The sequence below is a fragment of the Mirounga angustirostris genome, unplaced genomic scaffold (genome assembly GCF_029215605.1).
Source record: "Mirounga angustirostris isolate CCGP_5_RB_7025 unplaced genomic scaffold, mMirAng1.0.hap1 SCAF_10, whole genome shotgun sequence".
NCBI lineage: Eukaryota > Metazoa > Chordata > Mammalia > Carnivora > Phocidae > Mirounga > Mirounga angustirostris.
The window spans coordinates 59814598-59838472 of NW_026991718.1; the positions used below are offsets into that span (position 1 = coordinate 59814598).

Sequence of the window (23875 nt, forward strand, 5' to 3'; positions counted from 1 at the left end):
TCTCTCAAATAAATAAATAAAATCTTTAAAATTTTTTTTTAATTCCAGTACGTTTAACATATAGTGTTATATTAGTTTCAGGTGTACAATATAGTGATTCAACAGTTCCATACATCACCCAGTGCTCATCATGACGAGTCCCTCTTTAATCCCCATCACCTGTTTCACCCATCCCCCTACCCACCTCCCCTCTGGTAACCATCAGTTTGTTCTCTAAAGTTAAGAGTCTGTTTCTTGGTTTGTCTCTCTTTTTATCCTTTGCTTTTTTGTTTTGTTTCTTAAATTTCGCATATGAATGAAATCTTTGTCATTATGTTTACTATGCATAGTTACCCAATTTTTTTAATGCTATAAATAATTTTCAACCAATTTGGATACTCTAATCATTTATAAAACTCTCATGTAAAAGACTTTAGTTGAACATTGGGCTGTCATTTCTCAGTGCTACTTCCTTTTTACTGCTTGTATCGTTTGGTGGGTCAGAGATCAGCTGGATGTATGGCAGTCTCTACAATCATGGCAAGAGTGCTCAGAGCAGGCACTAGCAGAAGGAAGAGGTCAAGTTTTTTATTTAAAAACAAATAACAAATATATGCCAAATTAAAGGGTCGAATATTGTTTTCATTACATCGTAATTTAAAAGCTATCCATGTAAGTGGCTGTTGATTGAAACTCTTGATGTTTTTTTCTGGTGGGATCTGTCTGTCTCTGAAGTGATTGCTAACATATTACTGTGAGTATCTGGGCAGAGATAATTTAAGGGGAACTAACTTGGTTGGGGAAAAAATGAAATGGATTTTATTTAAATGTAGTCATGAAGCATGCGAAAGGAAATGAAATAATGAAAGAGATGCAAAGGTGTCAACACAGGTAGCCCTTTTATGCTTCTATTAAGAATCATAATGTGGTTTCTTTTCAGAATTCAGTTCACATCTAGGATTTAAGTTTTCTCTGAAACTAAGATGTTATGATGTGTAATGATTATATGATACTCATTTGGTATTATCACTTTAAATTAATGTTAGAAACCATGAGAAAGTGATTTTAATGAGACTTGGATCATATTTCTGAAAGCATCTCAGAAATCCTCACCCTATCAAGGAAGTGGGCATGTGGACTCAAGCCTTATTAAGTAAATCAGTAACTAGGCAGGAATAGTAAATTGGTATTCCAAAAGATTTTTAAATGTAGACATGTATTCAGAACACTTCTGTTGGATAGCATTTGTAATGATGTACCTAACCTGAGTTATTTTGCAAATAAGATTGAGATGTACCACATGTGTCTTCTGAAGAGCTTTTAGTCACACTCACTACAGGTATAGTGTAATGAATCAGAGTGTGTGTTTGTTCGGATAAACAACACAGACTTTTTTTTTTCCTGAGCTTGTGGTCTATTGTCTATTGGTTAACGTGGTGGATATCTTAGGTAAAGTCTTATTCCAGTTTGTTTAGTCTTTCATTTCTCATAGTTTAAGTAATGGCCTTATAGAAAACATGGATTACATGATGAGTCCTTGAGGTTGAAATCTATCCCAGAATAGAATTATTTTCATTTTCTTTTTATTAAGTTTTTGTTTTTATATTCATCAGTGGTTAACTCCAATCTTCTCTTCACAGGTAACTATTGTCTTTGCCCCTAAAACTAGAGTTTAAATGGGCCTGATTTTGAACTTTATATAAAATGGAATCATAACATGATAAATCTTTTGTGTCTGGCTTCTTTTATTTGATATTATTTTTGAGAGATTCATTTGTATTGCTATGTGGAGCTATAATTTGTTCATTTTCATTGCTATACAGTATTCAGTTGCATGAATATACTGCAGTTTATTCATACTGTTATAAATGTATATTAAATTCATTTCTAGTTTTTGGCTACTTCCAACAGTAAAACCATAAGCATTCTTGTTGCTGTAGTCTACATGTGCAGGCGTTTATCTAGGGTATATGCCTGTGAATAGAATTGCTGAGTCATAAGGAATACATTTAAATATAATCTGAATTAATACTCTAATTTATAGCCTATTAATCAGCTTATTAGCTCATTCCTCCTAAATCAACTTAATGACAACAGTCTTAACTTTTCACTCATACTCTCTCCCTGTCAGTGCCCTTATTAACATTAAAGACATGACTTCTTCCACTAATACCCATAACCAATCAGTTTCATCTATTACTAGATGAAAGAATCACTTACCTTCCTTAAAAACTATATATATATATATTATTATTATTTTATTTTATTTTTTTTTGCGAGAGAGAGAATGAGAGAGAGCATGAGAGGGAGGAGGGCCAGAGGGAGAAGCAGACTCCCTGCTGAGCAGGGAGCCCGATGTGGGACTCGATCCCGGGATTCCAGGATCATGACCTGAGCTGAAGGCAGTCGCTTAACCAACTGAGCCACCCAGGCGCCCCCTTAAAAACTATATATTACAATACTAGTTATGCTACAAATTTCTTAATTATAATTTTTACTGCTACAGAATTAATCTTTTATTTTATATTTTATTTGCAGCAACATTAGTTCCAACCCTAATCATCATCACCCACTAAAGAAACCAAACAGAACGATTAAATGCAGGACTTTATTTTATATGCTAGTAGGATCACTCCCATTTCACATTGTCCTAATCTTTATCCAAAATCTTACAGGTTCATTGAACTTCCTAATAATTCAATACTGAACTGAAACAGTATCTAGTTCTTGATGTAATATTTTCTTATGACTAGTATACATAATAGCATTTGTAGTAGAAATACTTCTCTATGGCCTACATCTCTGATTACCAAAAGCATGTTTGAAACGCCCTGCTGCTGGGTCCAAAGTGCTTGTAGCCATACTACTCAAACTAAGCAGCTAATGGAATATTATGAGTCACAGTACTAAACCCCCTAACAAATTACATGCATATCCTTTTCTTACATTATTCTTATGAGGAATAATTATAACCAGCTCCATCTGTCTATGGAAAACAGAATTAAAATCACTCATTGCATATTCCTCTGTCGGCCACATAGCACTAGTAATTGTAGCCATTCTTATCGAAGCACCATGAAGTTATATAGGAGCTACAGCTCTAATAATTGCCCTCAGCCTTACATCATCAACACTGTTTTGCCTAGCAAATTCAAACTATGAACAGATTCCCAGCTGAACTATAATTCTAGCTCAGGGATTACAGACTCTCCTTTTACTAATAGCAGCATGATGACTTCTAGTGAGCCTTACCAATTTGGCCTTACCCCCCGACAGTTAGCCTAATTGGAGAACTATTTGTAGTTACATCATCATTTTCATGATCCAACATTACCATTATCCTAAGGAATTAACATAGTTATTACTAGCCTATATTAACTATAACACAATGAGGCAAATATATGTACCACATCAAAAATTCTATCATTCATATGAGAAAATGGTCTCATAGCCCTACATTTACTACCCTTCCTACTTTTATCACTTAACCCACAAATTATTTTGACATCCTTCTATTGTAAATATAGTTTAATAAAAACATTAGATTGTGAATCTAATAATAGAAACTCAAAACTTATTTACTGAGAAAGTATACAAGAACTAATTCATGCCTCCATGTATAATAATACGGTTTTTCAAACTTTTATTTATTTCTTAAAAGATTTACTTATTTGAGAGAAAGCGCACAAGTGGGGGGGGCAGAGGGAAAGGGAGAAGCAGACTCCCCGCTGAGCAGGGAGCCCGATAGAAGACTCCATCCCAGGTCCCTGAGATCCTGACCTGAGCTGAAGTCAGATACTTAGCCGACTGAACCACCCAGGCACCCTGTTTTCAAACTTTTAATTGTTAAAAGTAATAATCCATTGGTCTCAGGAACCAAAAAATTGGTGCAATTCCAAATAAAGGTAATAAATTTGTTCACCTCTTGTATTAATTTCACTATTTATATTAACTTTACCAATCATAAAAATCACTTCAAAGATCTACAAAAGCAATCCAAATCCATACTGTGTAAAAACTATCATCTCCTATGCTTTCATCCCACAATATTCATTTACTCAGGCCAAGAAAAAATTATTTCAAACTGACACTGAATAAACATTCAAACCCTAAAACTATTGATTGCTTAGCTTTAAACTAGATTATTTCTCGGGGCGCCTTGGTGGCTCAGTCGGTTAAGTGTCTGCCTTTGGCTGGGGTCGGTGTCCCAGAGTCCCGGGGTCCTGGGATGGAGCCTCACATCAAGCCCCACACTGAGCCCCACATTGGGCTCCCTGCTTAGCGGGGAGTCTGTTTTTCCTTCTCCCGCCCCCACCCTGCCCTCGTGAACTCTTGCATGTGCTCTCTCTCTCTCTCTCAAATAAATAAAATCTTAAAAAAATAATAAACTAGATTATTTCTCAATAATATTTCTACTAGTAGCACATTTTGTTATAATAGTCAATTATAGAATTCTCTATATGATATATACATTCAGATCCCAATATTAACCAATTTTTCAAATACTTATATCCTTATTACCATTCTAATCTTAGTCACTGCCAACAAGCTCTTCCAACATTTCATCAGATGAGAAGGAGTAGGAATTATGTCATTTCTACTAATCAGATAATAACACGGCTGAACAGATTAAAACACTGCCACCCTCCAAACTATTCTATATAACTGCATCAGAGATGTTGCGTTTATTATATCAATAGCATGATTCAACCTAAAGTCATGAGATTTTCAACAAATATTTAAACTCAACTTTAACCATGTTAATCACATCGTTAATCACAATTGGACTTTTTTTTTTAGTACAACTGGCAAATTTGCCCAAATTGGCCTTCACCCATGACTTCCCTCAGCCATTGACGGCCCTACACCCGTGTCAGCCCTACTTTATTCAAGTACAATATTTGCAGCAGGTGGAAACTAATCTGTTTCTACCCATTAATAGAAAACAACAAAGCCATTCAAACATTAACACTCTGCCTAGGAGCTATCATCACATTATTTATAGCAATCTGTGCTCTAACTCAAAATGATATTAAAAAGATTGTTGCTTTTTCCACCTCAAACCAATTAGACATAATGATATTAACTATATTAACAGCATTAATCAACCATATCTAGCATCCCTACACATCCATGCATTACAGTGTTTGGCTATTATGAATAAAGCCAGTCTGTACAATTTTTATGTGTAATTATTTGTGTGGATATATGTTTTCATCTTTCTTGAATAAATACCTTAGAATGTAATATCTAAGTCATACGGTAGGTATATGTTTAATCTTATGAGAAACTGCCATACAGTTTTCCTAAGTGGATTTACCAGTTTATATTCCACCAGTAGTTAGTTATGTCACTATTGTAGTTACTTCACATCCTTGGCAACCCTTAGTATTCTCACTTTCTTACATTTGAGCCATTCTAGTGGGTGTGTAGAGATTGTGTATTTATTTTCCTAATGACTAATAATGTTGAGTGTCTTTTCATGTGGTTAATTGCCATTCATGTATCTTTGTGAAGTCTCTTCACATTTGACTTTGTCAAATCTTTTGCCCATTTAAAAAAATTGGGTTGTCTTTTCATTGAGTTGTAACAGTTCTTAATATATTCTAGATCCAAATCCTTAAGATGTATATATGTTTTGCAAATATTATCTCCCATGTTGTGGCTTGTTCTTTAATTTTCTTAATGATATCTGTCAAAGAGAAGTTTATACTTTTGATAAAGTCTACTTCACCAGCTTTTTATTCTTATGGTTCATGTTATTTGTGTCCTAGCTAACAAATCTTTGTATGTTGCAGGTTTGCAAAGATTTTCTCCAATGTTTTATTCTAAAAGTTTTCTTCCTTATAGCTTTTATGTTTATATCTGTATCACCCATTCTGAGTTAATTTTTTTAAAAGATTTTATTTATTTATTTATTTATTTATTTATTTATTTATTTATTTGAGAAAGAGAGAACATGAGTGGGGTGGGTGGGAAGGCAGAGGAAGAGGGAGAAGCAGACTCCCCACTGTACAGGGAGCCCGATGATGCGGGGCTTGATGCTAGGACCCTGGAATCATGACCTGAGCCAAAGGCAGACACCCAAGCAACTAAGCCACTCAGGCACCCCCTGAGTTAAATTTTTTTATATACTGTAAGGTAAAAGTTGATGTTTGTATTTCTTTTCTTGTCTGTACCATCTGATGAAAAAACCTTTTTTTCCCCATGATTTCTTTGCTACCTTTGTAGAAAATAAACTGACCATATGTATATATTTATATATGTATTTCTTTACTCCCTGTTCAATTCCAATGATATATTGGTGCATCCATATATCAATACTGTACTGTCTTTATGAAAATAGCATAAATCTTTGAGCTATATTCTCTTTAAAATTTACTTTGGTGATTCTAGGTCCTTTGCATTTCCATACAGATTTTAGAATCTGCTTGTCAATTTCTTTTTTTTAATTTGCTTAAATTTTGACTGGGATTGCATTGAATTTATAGATAAACCTGGTAAGAATTGATGTCTTGACATCTTTTGCATGAATGTGGTCTATTTCTTCATTTATTTTGATCTTTAGTTTCTTTTAGCAATGGTTTATAGTCTTCGGTGTACAGATTTCACACGTTTTGAAAATTTATCCCTAAGAATTTCATTGTTTTGGGTACTATTACAAGTGGAATTGCATTTTTATTGCATTTTTCAATTTTTTCATTGCTGGTCTATAAAAATACATTTTTTAAAAGATTTTATTTATTTATTTGACAGAGAGATAGAAAGAGCCAGAGCTCTCTGGGGTGAATGGCAGAGGGAGAGAGGGAGAAGCGGGCTCCTTGCTGAGCAGGGAGCCCAATGCAGGGCCCGATCCCAGGACCCTGGGATCATGACCTGAGCCAAAGGCAGACGCTTAACTGACTGAGCCACCCAGGTGCCCCTACAGTTGGTTTTTATAACCTTGTAACCTGCAATTTTGCCTAACTTTTTTTTAAAATAGTTGTAATAGTTTTAGTGTAGATTTCTTGGGATATTTTACAATGTGAACATTTTTTTTTTTAATTACAAACTCAGTTTTTTCAGTTGATACTGCTCTATTCAGGTTTCCTATTGTTTCTTGTGTCATTTTTGGTAATTCATATCTTTTAAGGAAATTGTTTCATCTAAGTTGTCAGATTTATTGACATAAAGTTTTTCATAATATTCCTTTATTATGGATTAATATCTTATTCCCTGACAATGGTAATTTGTGTCTTTTTTTTTCCCTGTGATCAGTCCTGCTAGAGATTTACCAGTATTATTGACCTTTTCAAAGAACCAGCATTTGGTTTCATTGATTTATTCTCTCTATATATTTATCTTGTATTTCATTGACTTCTGTTCTTTATTATTTCCTTCCTTCTACTTATTTTGGCTTTAATTTGCTCTTCTTTTTCTATCTTCCTAAAGTGGGAGCATAGTTTATTTTAGGCTTTTCTTCTTTTGTACTGCAAGAACAGAGTTGAGTAGGTATGCTAGGACATTATGGCCAGCAAAGCCTCTAAGATATGTACTGTCTGGCCCTTTACAGAAAAATTTGGCCAACCCCTGCTCCGGGGACTATAATAAGCATCTTTATCTTAGTTCGATCAGGTAAAATATAGTAACGTTACAACATTATATTTCTATTTACCATCCTTAGTGCAATTGTTGTATATCTGTTACATCTATACTCGTTTTAACCCAGCAATGCAGTGTTAACATTTGTCTTAAACAGTCATATATCTTTTAATAAAGGAAAGAAAACAATATTCATATCTATTATGTTTACCACAAATTTAGCATTCCTAGTGCTCTTCGTTACTTAAAAAAGATGCAATAATTTTTATTAAAAAAGTAGACAATAGACCGTCTGGTGTCATTTCCCTTCAACCTGAAGGGCTTAAGGTTTTTGTTTTTGTTTTTAATATAGATCTACTGGTGTTGAAGTCTCTCAATTTTTGCTTATCTGAAATGTCTTTTTTTCTTCTTTAATTTTGTTAGTTTTACTGGATATAGAATATTTAGTTGACAAATTTTTTTCCTATCAGCACTTCAAATATGTTGTTCCAGTATCTTTTGTTCTTTGTTTTTTATGATGAGAAGCCTGTCGTAATTGTACTGTTGTTCCTCTTTATGCAGATGCTTAACCAACTGAGCCCCCAGGTGCCCATGTTTCTAGAATTTTAATATTAAGTATATTATTAACTCTTTCCTAATAGATACCCTTTATTTAAGGAAGTTTGTTTCTATTCCAACTTCGGTAAGTTTTTTTAATCAGAAGTGGATATTTGTGATCATTATATTTTTCCCTTTTTAACTGTTATTGTAGTCAAGTAATTGAATATATTCTCTTGTGTTGAACTTTTGTTTTCCTGAAATAAACATTTTTTAGTTTTATTTTAATAAAAATTTAACTTAATATTTTATTAAGATTTTACATATATACATACATATGTGTATATGTAAGTAAGACTAGTCTGTTGTCTACTTTTTAAATAAAAATTTATTGCATCTTTTAAAAAAGATTTATTTATTTATTTGAGAGAGAGAGAGAGCGTACAAGCAGGGGGGAGGGGCAGAGGGAGAGGGACGAACAAACTCCCTGCTGAACAAGGAGCCTGATGTGGGGTTGATCCCAGGGTCCTGAGATCATGACCTTAACTGAAGGCAGATGCTTAACTGACTGGGCCACGCAGGCACCCTGCATCTTTTTAATGTTATTTCAGTGGAAGTTGTGTTCATCACACTATACATTTATTTCACTTTGTACAGATACATACATTAAATGTTTCTAAAAATGGAACTTTTACATGTGAAGTACAGTGTCATTCATTGTTTGAATATTATTGACTATTTTTATGCTATCTTTGGTTTGGGTATTAATTATGCAATTAGATTATATATTAGATTATGTTTGTGTATTAGGTTATGTAAGCATTGTGGAATTGTCAGTCTTTTTCTTTTAAGATTTATTTATTTGAGAGAGAGAGAGCGGGGATGGGGGGTCAGGGGAGAAGGAAAGAATTTTCAAGCAGACTTCCTGGTGAGTGCAGAGCCTGACATGGGGCTCGATCTCACGACCCTGAGATCATGACCTGAGCTGAAAGCAAGAGTTGCCGCCCAACTGACTGAGGCACCCAGGTGCCCCAAATTGTCAGTCTGTCTTTTGTGTTTGGAAAATTTTAATAACAGAGGAATAATCTGTTTTTGTTTCTTGAAGTTTTGGTAGACTTCACTTATAAAACCATTTGAGATGGTACTAAGGGTAGATCTTTATTACTTTTTCAGTTTCTTCTATTGAAAGTTATTTGGTTTTATTCCTCCTTCTTGAGTCAAATTTTAATTATTTGTATTTCCCTTAATTGTCCATTACATTCAAATAAGTAGTTCTCCAAGTGTGGTCCAGGGACCCTGAGGGGTCCTTGCAAGGGATCCATGAGGTCAAAGGTATTTTCATAATAATATATACCTACCTTTTCATTCTCATTCTCTCAGTAGTATGCAGTAGAGTTTTCCAGAGGCTATGTGCTATGTACTGTTGCAGCAAATTGAATAGAGAAGCAGATAGGAAAATACAACTATCTTTTATTAAGACATATACTAAAGAGAATTGCAAAAATGTACCATAATGCAGCTGTTCTCACTAAATTGTTTTGTCTGAAAAATATAGTAGTTTTTAATGCTTATGTTAACAGGTAATGGATTTATTACTTTTGTTATTAATTTTAAATGAGTTAATAAATATTTTTAAGCTCATTGTTTTAATTGCTAATATTATAATTATTATAGATATAACCAGCATAAACAAAGCTATTTTGGTACTCAAAAAATTTTAAGAAGGTAAAGAGTCCTGAAACTAAATTGTTTGAGAACCACTGATCTAGATTTAACAATTTCATTTTTTTGAAGATGCATGTGCTCTTCTATGATTCTTGAAATCTTTGAATAGAATATTCTACTGTACAGGTATATATATATATGCATCTGTATGTACACATACATATGTGCATGCACTTTTGTTTTTACATATTTGTTGTGTCTCCTTGTGTGCTGATGAGCAGAGCCCCAACTTAGATGAAAGAACTGGCTTTGTTGGTGTTTTGGGTCTTCTTTATGGCTGATTTTGTCCACAGGCCAAGTTTACAGAAATGATTTAGACTTGTGAGCTGGCAGACTTCAGATAGGAGGCCTGGATAAGGCATAGAGTTTCCTAGCCCCAGCAGGAAGGGTGGGAGGCTACCCCAGGGAAGTTTCTCTCATAGACCAATCTCATCCTCTGATGGTTATGCTGGATTTCTTGAAACCCATATTGTGCCCAAAGTAAGAATTCAGAAGTGTCCCTAGATTGAAGCTTGATGGTACAGAGTTTTGGCCACTATACCTCCCATGCCCAGTATGTTTTGGGGGCCTGCAGTCTATGCATAAGACCAGCCATCTGTCCTCAGTGCACTCCCTTCTCCAATTCCACTGAGCTGGACTATTTGATCTTCTTGTCTATAATGACTGTTCAAGAGCCTCTGGCTCTAAAGGCCCGTACCCATGGAGACTGCTGCAGGGCCCAATTCCCCAGGCCCAGTACCTCCTTCCTGCCACCTGTGCACCAGAAGCTCCTTCTTGGAAGGGTATCCAGCACAGTGTGAGGCATAGAGTTACTGGCCAAGACCAGGACCAAGAACAGAGGTATAGCCTGGTAAAGCCTCTGGTTATTTTTTCAGGAAATGGGCCAAGGACTGTTGTGCAAAAGTTAGTTTGAAGGCAGTGAGATCCTAGACTAGAAAAGACCCCAATCCTCCTTGCTGTACCTTTCAAAATCATTTCCTTTATCCTGAAGTGGAGGGTGCATAGACAGGTTGAGCAAATACCCGGATTTTTACAATAGTCTCGTAGCAGCTGTCTCTGTTTCCTTGCTTGTCCCCTAGTATTTTAAAAAGTAAGTCAGTTTAAGTCCTTCCTTTGCTTACCCTCCTATGCTCCCCATCTCCCTTGGAGTAAAATCAAAGTCCTTTAATTGCCTCCAAGAGCTCATACTGGTCCTATCCTAGCACTGCACCTCAGTTCTTTGACTCATCCCTTGTTTCTCTCTTCTTCCAAGGTTCAGCCACATTGGCCTCCTTGCTGTTTATTCATCGAACACACCAGGCAAACATCTGCCTCAGGGCCTTTGCTTGCTGTTCCTTCTGTCTAAAATGTTTCTTCCTCAGATATAGTCATGGCTTATTCCCTCATCGTCTTCATATCTTTTTTCAAACGTTGCCTTCTCAGTGAGGCTTTCCCCAACTACCCTATTTGAAATTGCAAATCATTTCTTCCATTCCCCATTCCTCTTTTAATTTCCTCCACTGCATTTATCACTTCACATTGCATTTATTTCATAAAATAGTTATGTGACTTATTTATTTGTTTTGCTTGTTTTCTGATTCTTGGCTATCAGTTTTACAAGGGCAAGGACTTATGTCTGTTTTGTTTACTCATATATGCCTAACACACATGGGCATGCACAATTACTTGTCATTGGCTGTGGTCACTCAGAACCATATTCAGTGTGTCTTGCCCAAGTCCCCAGCAGTGACAGTGGTATTTTATATCTATCCAGTGGTTAGAGTAAAAGGAAGAAATGGTGAGTAGTAGGAAGGAGGTCCTACCTTCTCCCCTACCCCCCAGGGGCCCTCCCACTTCTTTTCTTTGCTGAAGAATCAGAAAACCTTTGAGGTTGAGATAATATACAGTGGGGAAAGAGACAGAGAAAATTATGTTCCAAAATAAATGACAGTATGTTTTGTACTTTCTAACATGTTATTTATTTTATTTTATTTTATTTTTTAAAGATTTTATTTATTTGACAGAGAGAGAGACAGTGAGAGAGGGAACACAAGCAGGGGGAGTGGGAGAGGGAGGGGAGAAGGTAGGACCTGAGCCGAAGGCAGACACTTAATGACTGAGCCACCCAGGCACCCCTCTAACATGTTATTTAAAAAGAATAAAAGAAAATGAGGGGGAAAACCCCAAACCTTCTCCAAATATGTGGTTCTAGTCCCTTTTTCATTTCTAATGGTGTTTGCTTATACTAAGATGCCATAAGTAACTTTTTAAATTTTTTTGCTTATATACCCTTCTCCTGCCCTAAAAGAATTTTGAAAAACTATGTACTCCCTCACATATTTTTAAATTGACATCTAAAACATTTCAATTTTAAGTTGAATTGGTAGTAAAGAATATCACTTTGGGGATGGGTTAGCCTGGTAATGGGTATTAAAGAGGGCACGTACTGAATGGAGCACTGGGTGTTATACGCAAACAATGAATCATGGAACACTACATCAAAAACTAATGATGTGATTCAACAGTCTTATATTAAAAAAAAAAAAGATAGCAGGAGGGGAAGAATGAAGCGGGGGGAATTGGAGGGGGAGACGAACCATGAGAGACTATGGACTCTGAAAAACAAACTGAGAGTTCTAGAGGGGAGGGGGGTGGGAGGATGGGTTAGCCTGGTGATGGGTATTAAAGAGGGCATGTTCTGCATAGAAAAAAAAAAAACTAATGATGTATGGTGATTAACATAATAAAAATAAATGAATAAATAAAAAAGTAATAAGACATTATGAAATTAAGTTCAACTGAATTCATTTTTACTCATTTTTAATTTTGGTTTACTTGCATATGATGAAAAGATTTAGGGTTATTACCTACATTTTGGACAGACTTGTATTAGGCTTAATTTTATCAAGGGTGTCCCCTGCCACCCACTAAAAAGCCAGAAATGAAGAACATCAACAAATAAAATTTACAATTAGATCCGTCTGTGTCAAATAAAGACTTGCTCTGGGAAAACTGACTGCTACATGTCCTCCAGATTACAGTAATGGTTTAACTACAGTATTAAATCTGTCCTTTCATTTTTGGAAATAAAAGGTGCTATTAAATGAAAAAAAAGAATATCACTTTTAAAAATGTTTCCATTGGAAGGTATTCACAGGATTGGATTTTCTTTAAAAAACAAAACAAAACAAAACAAAAAAAAACTGGAGCCCATCTCTCTCTACAAAAAAAAAAAAGATAATAGAGATAAATAAAACAAGATTGGCAAAATGTTGATAACTTGAAGCTGCTCAAAGGTGAATGGGAATTCATGTATTATTTTTTCTACTTTCGTGTTTATTTTTTTGTTCCCTTCCTTTCAGCTTAAAGATTTTCTCTAAATGACTAGTGATCTTTGTCCACTCATTGTTAAGCATAGGGCATTTAAAAAGTGATTGAAAGTTACGTCTATATAGATCAGGATAGTAGTGCTTGTTGACTGGGTTTTATTGGAGGAGAATAGGTAGTAACCTGACTTTTTACATGGAGAGACCCTATGTCATTTTCTGAAAGTTTTCTCTCAGAAACCATACAGTTTATCCAAAGATGAATCGTCGAATCTTCTGTCCACAGAAGTAGAACTTTGGCTGCCTCAGTACCCAGCACAGGGTAGGACCTTGCAGGTCTCTGGGCAGACTGTAAACTTCGACTGAACCCCTGCAGGGCTTGCCAGGAGCTTCTGAGTGTAGATCCCTCTAGTTTGGTCTCCAGAGTCAAAATTGCCTCTTGCTTGGTGTCAGAGAGAGGACCTGGGGTCTCTCGGTTCCCCCTCTGTTAGCCTGTTTCACCCCATGCTGTCTTGCACCTCCAGTCCTCAGTTTGGCTGGGTTGGCAGGGGGCAAGTACTTCCCTCTGCCAACACTGAAGGATCAGCTTCTTGGGCTCTGCCACTTTCCGCTCCTGCATTCCCTTTTTGTCTTCATGTATGGAGAGTTGGGGTGATGAGTAATTTTTTTGTTTTTCATTATAGATGGAGTTTCTTTTTCTGTTTGTCATTCTCCATCTTATTTTGAGATGATTTCCCAAAGGAGATGCGGACAGAAAGTGCTTTATTCCACCACCTTGAAGTCACAAGTCTTTATTTTATAATTACAGATTACTTTTGCATATTTAAAAAGTAATACCTAAATTTTTTCTTACAAAATTCAGTCGTTATCCTAAGAATATATCTAGTGCAAATCAAGTTCAACACACAGAATGATTTCAGTCTTGTAATTTTCTTGTGATAACTTGGAATAATTTTTAAATAGTTATTTTCATAGTATTCTTGAGTTATTTACTGAAGAGACCCTTTTCAACAATTAATAGATTCTCAGCAATTAATTTGTCTCTTTGGTATTCTAAAATTTAACATTTACTGTTAAAAGCTGTTTTTCTTGATAGTAATTTTGAAGTAAAATTGTATTTATGACTTGAAATTGAGCTTTTGATACATCGAAGTCTCTTGAATCTGCAAGTTCACTTTACATTAACTGGTATTTCAGTGAGGATGCTAGTTCTCTAAAATCAGATTCTAGGAGGAAATATATTTTTATCCCCTCTGCCACACCCCGTTGCTAACAGATATTCATTGAGATGTCTTTGTTTCACTGATATTAACTCCAGAGTTACCTGAAATTCAGTTGCCAAGTTATCCTCTCTGACACTAAAGAACAAGACTGAACCATATCTTTTTTTTTATTATTCAATTTTTAAATTTGAGAATAGTTGACACATGTTACATTAGTTTTAGGTGTACAGTGTAGTGATTTGATGAGTTTATACATGATGCTATGTTCATCACTAGTGTAGCTACCTTCTGTTCTGATACATCACTCTTACAGTATAATGATATTATATATGACTGTGATATAAGACTCTATTCCTTATGCTGTACTCTTTATTCCTGTCACTTATTCATTCCGCAGCTGGAAGGCTGTATCTCCCACTCCCCTTCCCCTATTTTTCCATCCCTCACCCGCCTCCCGTCCGGCAACCATCAGTTTGTTCTCTGTATTTGTAGGTCTCATTCTGCTTTTTGATTGTTCATTCATTTGGGTTTTTTTTAGACTTTAGATTCCACACATGAGTGATCTCTCTCTTCATGTCTATCCCAGAGCCTTTCATTCATTGCAGCTGTTCTGCCTTTTCTGATCCCGCTTCCCACCTCCATTCCTACCCCACCTTCCCATCCCCATAGAATTTCCTCTTGTGATTATTTCCGATTAAATCCTTCAGAGCTAGGTGAACATCAGCACCTAGAATATTAGAAAATACAATAGAAGTTCTCTTCCTAAAATTCACAACTCACAACTCACAAAGTTACAACTCAGACATAGAATTCCCCTGTGAACTAGTCAGTAGAGCTGTACAACTAATCTGGCCCACAGATTCATTCTGTCTGTGCTGATTTGTCCTGCTTTCCCCCTCTTGCCATGTGAAAAATAAAAAGTTCAATCTTTTTAATGCTATCCAAAAGTTTGTATTACCAACAGTAGTAGGAAAAGTTGGAGTGAGAAGGGTTTATGTCCCCCTCAACCCTGTAGGGAAAGATAATGTAGAGGATATGGGTGGGTTTTCAAGCATAGATGATGTTTTATTCATCAAAAGAGATACCCAGACTCCATCTGTTAGTCATTACATCATGGGTGTGACATTAGAGACTCGGGAAAAGAAGAGTGAGATTGAGGCAGGGAGGTGGTGGAGCTGAGGAGACGTGGGCGAGGAGTCTTTACCTCAGCTACGTGGTGGAGTCCAGCAATGGTTATAGGCATGCATTCTCCTCCCGCCTCTCTTACCTTCCTCTTTCTCCCACCACGCCTGACACCAAACCTGATACAAAGTGAGGAGCGGGCCCTGGTGAGGCAGATACTCATGGTTGTAGCAGGCTGGGCGAGGGGGAGGGGGAGAAGGAAAGGTTGGGCAGGCATGCTGGGTGGGAAGAGGAAAGAAGAGTGACTGTCGTTACTGACCTCATTGTTGAGCCTACTTCTCAGGTGCCGATTTGTGTGCAAGTAGAAGACATAAATGTGTGTGTGTGTGTGTGTGTCTGTGTGTGTTGGGAGAAGAGAGAGCAAGGGTCTCTACCACTAGCTGCCCACACAACTGTTGTCATTTTCCTGTTGTTACAAGTCTGTATTTGTATTATCTTTGTTGTTATAAATGAGTACAGGAGATGTGTAGGATTCAAAAGATTTTAGAGTTTTAAAAAGGGCATTAGTGGTGGGACGCCTGGGTGGCTCAGTTGGTTAAGCATCTGCCTTCCGCTCAAGTCATGATCCCGGGGTCCTGGGTCCTTGCTCAGCGGGGGGCCTGCTTCTCCCTCTGCCTGCTGCTCCCTCTGCTTGTGCTGTCTCTGTCAAATAAATAAAAACTTAAAAAAAAAGGGGCAGTAGTGGTAATTTAGAAACCATAGTATCACTGCTGGTCACCAAGTCCTGGCAGTCTGTCTCTGTTATCTCTTAAAGCTCTGTACTCCTCTCTATCCCCACAGTATATTTTCCCATGTATGATAATGAAGTAATTTGGTATAAGAACTATTTTATTTTCTTCTTAAGCTACCATGTAAGAAAAATAGTGTGCAGATGATGGTTATATTGTGACTTGATGAATTATACAAGATCAAATGTCAAAACATCAAATGGTATCCATTCTTTGTGCTGCCATGGGACTTTACATATACATAAATGTGGCACTTGTTCTGTTATAGTTTCATTCTTTGGAGTCATGCCATAGCTCGGCACTTAAAACCTACTGACCTTTCCAGTTTCATCTCTAGTTGTTGAACCCCTACTCACATTTATGCACACATTATATATACCCTAAGCACTAGCTTTACTGAATTGTAGCTCCCCAACATGCCATTTTTAATGCCTCTCATTCTCATCCTTCCTTCCTGCCACCTCTGCTTAAGTCAGCCTCAATTTCTGACCCTACTGTTACACACACTCATTGTTTGGTGCTCAGAACTCTAAGCTCTAAAGCCATTCCCAGGCATAGACTTTCCATGGTGTGTGTGTGTGTGTGAGTGTGTGTTACCAGAGTACACAAGCACTTTAGCAAGCAGGTTATTCAACTGCTCTATTTAGCGCTTGCCTAGAATTCTCCAATAACGTGAAAGCAGAGTCCAGGATTAAGTTGTGTGGTTCCTGAATTTTCAGGAGGTGACATATTGCCTTTGGTGCCAAATTTGATTAAACTTGATAACTTTAATGCCACTTGGTTCTGTTGGGGAGGAAGAATTAAATTGCTTACTCTAGAGAATGATTTTTTTCCCACTGAGGAATAGAACATTTATTAAAATTATCTTGGTGACCTGAAAGAGAAAAATGTACTTTTCTTCCTCAGCAGAAGCAGGTCCAGGACATTATTAGCATGTAGTAAAAATTGAATAATTGAGCAACACTGACTTCTTTGGGATTCAGCCTTCCAGCCCCTGCTATGTGATTAGTTCTGTCCAACCTGCTGGCATGCTTGAGCAGGAAGCCTGCAGAGGATTAGGAAGGAAAAACCCTTTAGCAAATCTCAGGTAGTGAAGACATTTGATTTAATTTTATATGTTACACATGGTAATCTGGTTTCCCTTGGCAACCTCCAGTTCTGCCCTACTTTATAATCAGAGGATGGCAGGACATTGCAGATTTGATGGCATCACCTGAAAGTGACTATAGAAAACAGAATTTGCTTCAAAAGAGGAGAGAAAAAGGTCACTAAAAAAGAATAGAAGAACCTGAGTCCCCTTAAAGAATGGACAAATAATTCTCTATAGCTTAGATACCCATGAGGATTTCATTGATGAGAAAAGTTCAGGACTATCTATAGGAGAGCAGTTTGGGAAGTGAGGGAAAGGAATCAAGTCTTGTAAATCTTTTTTTTTTTTTAATTTTTTATTTATTTATTTGACAGAGAGAGAGATAGCGAGAGCAGGAACACAAGCAGGGGGAGTGGGAGAGGGAGAAGCAGGCTTCCTGCCAAGCAAGGAGCCCGATGTGGGACTCGATCCCAGAACCCTGGGATCATGACCTGAGCCGAAGGCAGACGCTTAACGACTAAGCCACCCAGGCGCCCAAGTCTTGTAAATCTTTTAAGGGATAATAATTTGGGGCACCTGGGTGGCTCATTCGGTTAAGCGTCTGCATTCAGCTCAGGTCATGATCCCAGGGTCCTGGGATTGAGCCCCACGTTGGGCTCTCTGCTCAGCAAGGAGTCTTCTCTCTCTCCCTCTGCCCCTGCCTCCCCCCCAACTCATGTTCTCTCTCGCTCGCTTTGCTCTCTCTCTCAAATAAATAATCTTTAAGGGGAAAAAAGGGATAATAATTTTATCATTTGTGAATTGCAGTTAAGGTTTTAATTCAAAAATGACAATAGTAGTTACTATTTGTTAAGTACATGCCAGGAATCTTACTTGGTTCTTTACATATACAACTTCATTGAATCCCCACAGTCTCCCTTCAAGGGGAGTATTAATATCCCTTTTTGGATGAGAAAACAAGTATTTATTGATCTCTTAAAGTATGGAGGCTGGAGGAAGGTGGGGCAATATGGACTATAAGGTTTCAGCTTTGGGAGATCATTTTTCACTTTTTTCTATGATCTTAAAGTCCTACAAGTCTTAATAGCCTCTATTCCAAAATAGTATACTAATGCCCATTAATGATAACCTCTAGCCACCCAGAATAGTTTAAGTTACATTCATCTTAGTGTAACTCTTTCATTTTACCCATTAGGAAACTGAGTGCCAGAAATTTGGTAAAGCCTAAAACTAGGTCTCCTGACTCCTAGTAATTGGTGTATTTTACCATGCCCCTATACTTTTCCAAGAGGGCTTGCATAAATGGGAGGAAAGAAGGATGGGGTCTTGTCGTGCTGTCAGTGGCATTAGGTTGAACTAGCAAAGTAAACAAACTACTGAATCAGAAGGTACTGATGAGATGTTTAGGCATTGGGAACAATTCTAGTTCTTACTTGGCCAGTAATTAATTTATTCTGCTTGACTCATGTCTGAACAATGTAATACACCTAAGATTTCCAAATAAGTCTTTAAAGGTATCTAGTGCCTCACTGGTCATTTGAAGTTTAAAAGGACAGGATTCTACATATGAACTGTAACATGTGTGGGGGGGGCAGGTCTTGAGGTAGATGTGAGCGATAATGAATGGCCACTTTTGTGACAGGCGGATGCAGAGACTACATATGGTATTTTATTGACTTACACATGTATGCTTCTGTCATATTCACAAAATGCTATATAATGAGATAGGACATGTCATTAGCTTTCTGTAAAGTGACAGCTTTGGGAGCCTACTGGCAAACTGAGAAATCTTAGTATCACACACTTACTATGTAAAGCATTTTATATGAATTTAATTTAATCCTTATAACAACCATAATTGTGAATGTTATCTCCATTTTAGCAACTTTTTAAGTTTTTTATTAATTCTTCCCAGAACATTTTCTCTAACATTTTACTATGAGAATTTTTAAACATACAGTAGGGTTGAAAGAATTGTACAATGAACACCCGTATACCCACCTAGATTCTATAATTGTTACTATTTTTCTGTATTTCCTTTATTATGTATTTTGTCATCAGTTTATCCATCCACCCATCTTAGTTTTTGTTGTATTCTGAAGTGAGTTACAGATGTTGGTACATTTTACTTCTAAACACTTACATGTGGACATCATTAATTAGAGTTAAAAATGTGGTAGCCCTATTAAAAAAATGAAAACAAAAAAACTGAGGCCTTCAGTTCTGGGGGACATAGTAGGTCTTCGTTCACTTTTGGCCTTCCTCTGTGAAATACTAAGAGACTTTAAGAAAAAAAGTGAGCTACTCATGTTAAACACTTATACCTCATTAATGAGATAGAAATCTGTTCCTAGGCCACAAGCAACCCAGCACTGCAAAGTGGCATCTTACCTCATTTCTGATTTTAAATGAGAATGAGGTCATTGCCACATTTCTGAACACTAAGTCCTCCCCTAAAAAGGAGAGTTTGATTAGCAAATTAGTTAAGCACTTTAGTAATGATATTGGAACTTCATTTCAATGAACATTTTTCCCCTTTTCTCTTCTTCTGGGTGTGACTAAATTGCCTACAGCATGCTGCATGGTTGCTGGTAAAACAGGAAATGGGGTAAGTAATTTAGGTGGGGAATTTGTTCTACCATTTAAATATAAGCTACCTGATTCTTAAAGTGCTTTTACTACTACTATCTCTTTTTTTAGAGTGACTTCACTAGCTCCTAGAGAAATTGAAAGAAAGAGAAAAATTTTATTATATGAATTTGGGTGTCAACCTTGTTAAATTAGTTTATTGGCATGGCATATTATTAGTAGTCTATTAAAATGGATTCATTTTTTTGTAGATTTAACATTGAATGTAAATACGTATTTTATATTTTTACATTAGGCACTTATATAATGTAGCTTGGCAAGCTATTATAAAAGAATAAATTTTATACTAGTCTTAGAAACTAAATTATAAACTATACTATAAAAGATACAAAGTAAAATCCTATTTAAAGCAGAACAACAGTGAGTTTATACATAGATAAAACGTGTAAAACATAGGTCCACAGTCCTTTATCTGAAACCCTTGGGGACCAAATGTGTTTTGGAATTTAGAATTTTTTTAGATTTTAGAAATGTAATATGGTGATAAATACCATATATAACATACCCCTCCCCTCCATGGTCTGAGGTGGTACTCTATAATCAAACACATTAATGTGTTTGATTTCTGCAGTGAAATTCTGCAGTGAAACATAAATATTCACATTAAGTTTGATACACAAAGTCTCTAAACAGCCTCACATGTTCAAGTCAGTGTTTGTTTGCCAACTGGTTTAAGAAAAAAAAAAGTCTTTAATTTTCCAGACCTTTTTTGGATTTTGAAACTAAAAATTCTATACCAATATAAAAAGGGCCACATGACTACTTAAGTTTCCTGTGCACTTTGGAGAGAAAAGCACAAAGAGAAGTATAGATTTCTGTATTTGAATCTTATATTTGGTTAAGTGATTTATAAAAAAAGTAATTGATTTGGCCTTTTTTTTTTTCACATCTGCTTTTCTGAAAGGGTAATAGCTGTATATCTAGCAAAGGTTTTGGGGTTTAGTTAGGTTATGTTAAATTAGTCTCAAATGCTTGTGATTCTGGCATAATAAAATTTGATCCTATGTTTGATAAATTTTTAGCACAGTCAAGGCATGCTATTTTCTAAATGTTTCCAGTTTCCATCCACATTGGTTGTGAGTTGCTGTTGTTATTCTTTATTGAAGAATTTTAAACTAAGCTTAGCTCTTCCAAAAGATCCTGTTCAATATAGAGATATTGGCACAGAAGAAATACAGAATACTAATCTTTTCCCTCAGTATCCGTAGTTCATTCTACATTCAAAATATTGTGGAAAAATCATTAAAGAATTGATTCAAGGAATTTAGAAAAATTAATCGTGCTTGGATATTTTGGCTCATCTTTCCTCTGGAATGGTTGTCATATTGTATCTATAGAAAAAGTGGTTGCAGTTGACATCCTCATCAGTAGTTATCTGACACAGGAGAGAGGGAAATGCAGTTACTAAGTACTCAGTTGGGACTGAATTTACCTCAGTGACAACTAATGCCTCTAAAGGACCATCAGGCATATGCTAAGAACCTCTGTGAAAACATTTACCCTAAATTATATTAGAAAAGTTATTAAGGCACATTGAATTTGCAGGATTAAAAATCTGGCATTTTAAGTGTTAAATTTTTGCCTTGTGTAGAAGGTTAAGATTTCCAAGATGTCTATTAACCCCTTTCTACTGTTCTTTAATCTGGAAAGAAAAAATACCTGTAGGTTTTTTTTTTTTTTTAATTGGACTAAGATGTCTAAATCTATTTCAAAGACTATGAAGGGTTTAAAATACCAGTAATGTCTTAACCCATATTTTGGATTGCTTTTTGCTGCAACTCTTGGTACTCTCTAGAATCTAAACAATGTTTAAATAGTTTTCTATTCTTGTGTTTTCCATTTCAACTTTTTATCCTTTAAAATGAGTTCTCAAACATTAATTACTTTTCAACTGTGATGCTATTTTATGCAAATATCATTAAACTGTTGGTACAATATCAAGATAGTCTTTTAAAATACTTAAAATGTTTCTGATACTCAGAGAATTAGGAACAGTTTAAGAAGTTCAAACAGTGTTTCAATAAGTTCTTGAATGTAGAGAGTAATTTGATTCTTTGTCAGATGTAGGGTTTATCTGAGTTTTTTATTGTTAAACCACAATCCCAAAGCATATGAAAGCATTCTGTGTAACCAGTTACACTCTCAGCTGGATATAGAATGTGTACATCAACCATTTCATAATTTGTATTCTTAGAGGAAAGTCGTCTTTATATGTTTTTTAGATCAATTAAATTTAGCCATTAGCTAAATTATTTTTTATTTTCTACCTGCAGTTAGTAGTGTCTTTTTGTCTTTAAGAATTAAATTACAACGAATGTTTGATATAAGTAGTCATTTCTATCAGTGAAAATTGGACATAGAAGAAATGATTCACAAGTTGGTCCTAACATCTCTTGTTAAAAGCAGCCCTGTATATAGCCATAAAACTGATTTGTAGTTCATAAGACTGATTTGAATGGTGTGGGCTTGTTAATTCATTAGTGATATCATAGTATTCTCAGCATAGCAAAGCAGTTTTAATAATATCATACCATACATGCTTTTCTTTCTTTTTATTTAAGTTCCTTTCTTTTTTAAAAATTTCTTAGTAGGCTCCATGCCCAACATGGGGCTTGAACTCATGACCCTGAGATCAAGAGTTGCATGTTCTACCAACTGAGCCAACTAGGCACCCCCTTCAGTTCCTTTCTATAACAATTTTAGGTTACAAACTAAAAGCTAGAGATCATAACTGGGACTTCCTGAAACCTATTTATTGGCTCATGAGTAGATTTGGGGGGAATGTCAGATTTTTATTCAGACATTTTTCTGATATTAAAGTGACAAGCATTTCAGCACATTGATACTTTAGGATTTAATGTTTCATCTTTAGCACTAAAGTATAGCTTTTACGTTGATTTCCCAAAAGTAAACCCCATTATTAGGAAGAGAGTAGATGTAAAAATTTTTAGTCTGGATGAGATTATTGTAATACACAGTTTTATTGTTCCTGAGCAATAAACAATCCCTTCTATTCCATCTTTCTGTCTTCTGACCTATAACCCTGGAATCTGGCAATGGTAGTTCAGAAAAACTTATTAGTATACTTTTGTCTTTGAAGCTTAAAAACTGTCTTATATACCATTTTAAAAAGCTGTTTTTTGATTCTACTAGACTTTAAGGTCCATGAGCTGAGGAATTTTTGTCTGCTTATTCTCTGCTTTCTATCCAGTGTGTAAAAAGTGCCTGGGACATAGTAGGCACTCAATAAATATTTTTAAATAATTGCATAAATTCTTTCCTTTAGCAGAAAAAGTAAAGTTTTCCATTTCAGTGAATTAATTTTTATGTTATTCAGAAAACAGAGTCTGTCGCTGGGAAGAAATGATATAGTTCAGCTAAAAGAAGCCTACAAATGGATAACTCACCCCCTGTTTTCAGAGGAACTGGGTGTTCCCATTGATGGAAAGGTATTGGGTCATCGTCGGCATTGTTAATTTCATTCTCTGGTTTTACCAGTTTTACTTCATTATATGGTAGAGTTTTGATTAGCCAAAATAATCTTCTCTTTAAATAACCCAATGGAGAATTTTTAAGCTTTTAAAATACTAATTTCTAACAGTCTTAAATTGAGAAAGATTTTATTTTTTTAAGACTTCTTTATGATCTAAGACATTTATGAGTGTAACAAATGTAGTATACCATAATTGACTTGAAAAGATTAGAAATGAATCTAAGCCTTTAATATGTCTATAGTTTAATTGGAGAGACACATGTACTGATACCAAGCAATATAGAAGTAACTGTGAATAAGTATAGAGCCAACTCTAGACTATTTAAATTCAGTTATCTGGGGCTAATCTTGTTTTCAGGTACAATCAATCAACTATAGTGAGC

General features: G+C 35.8%; 1 protein-coding gene across 3 annotated transcripts in view; it reads left to right on the forward strand.

The window, feature by feature from the left end:
* Positions 1-23875, forward strand: part of PUS10 (pseudouridine synthase 10) — a 68455-nt gene that overhangs the window by 19725 nt on the left and 24855 nt on the right. For 2 of the 3 annotated variants that reach the window (XR_006792523.3, XM_045884938.3), the window contains exons 5-6: positions 19924-19958; positions 23337-23448. Coding sequence is in view for 2 of the 3 variants with exons in the window: in XM_045884938.3 (XP_045740894.2) it covers positions 19924-19958; positions 23337-23448 (147 nt within the window). In the remaining variant the exon portion in view is untranslated. Of the gene's footprint in view, positions 1-19923; positions 19959-23335; positions 23449-23875 lie in introns of those variants that run through there. The other variant, XM_064572479.1, reaches the window with a different exon arrangement.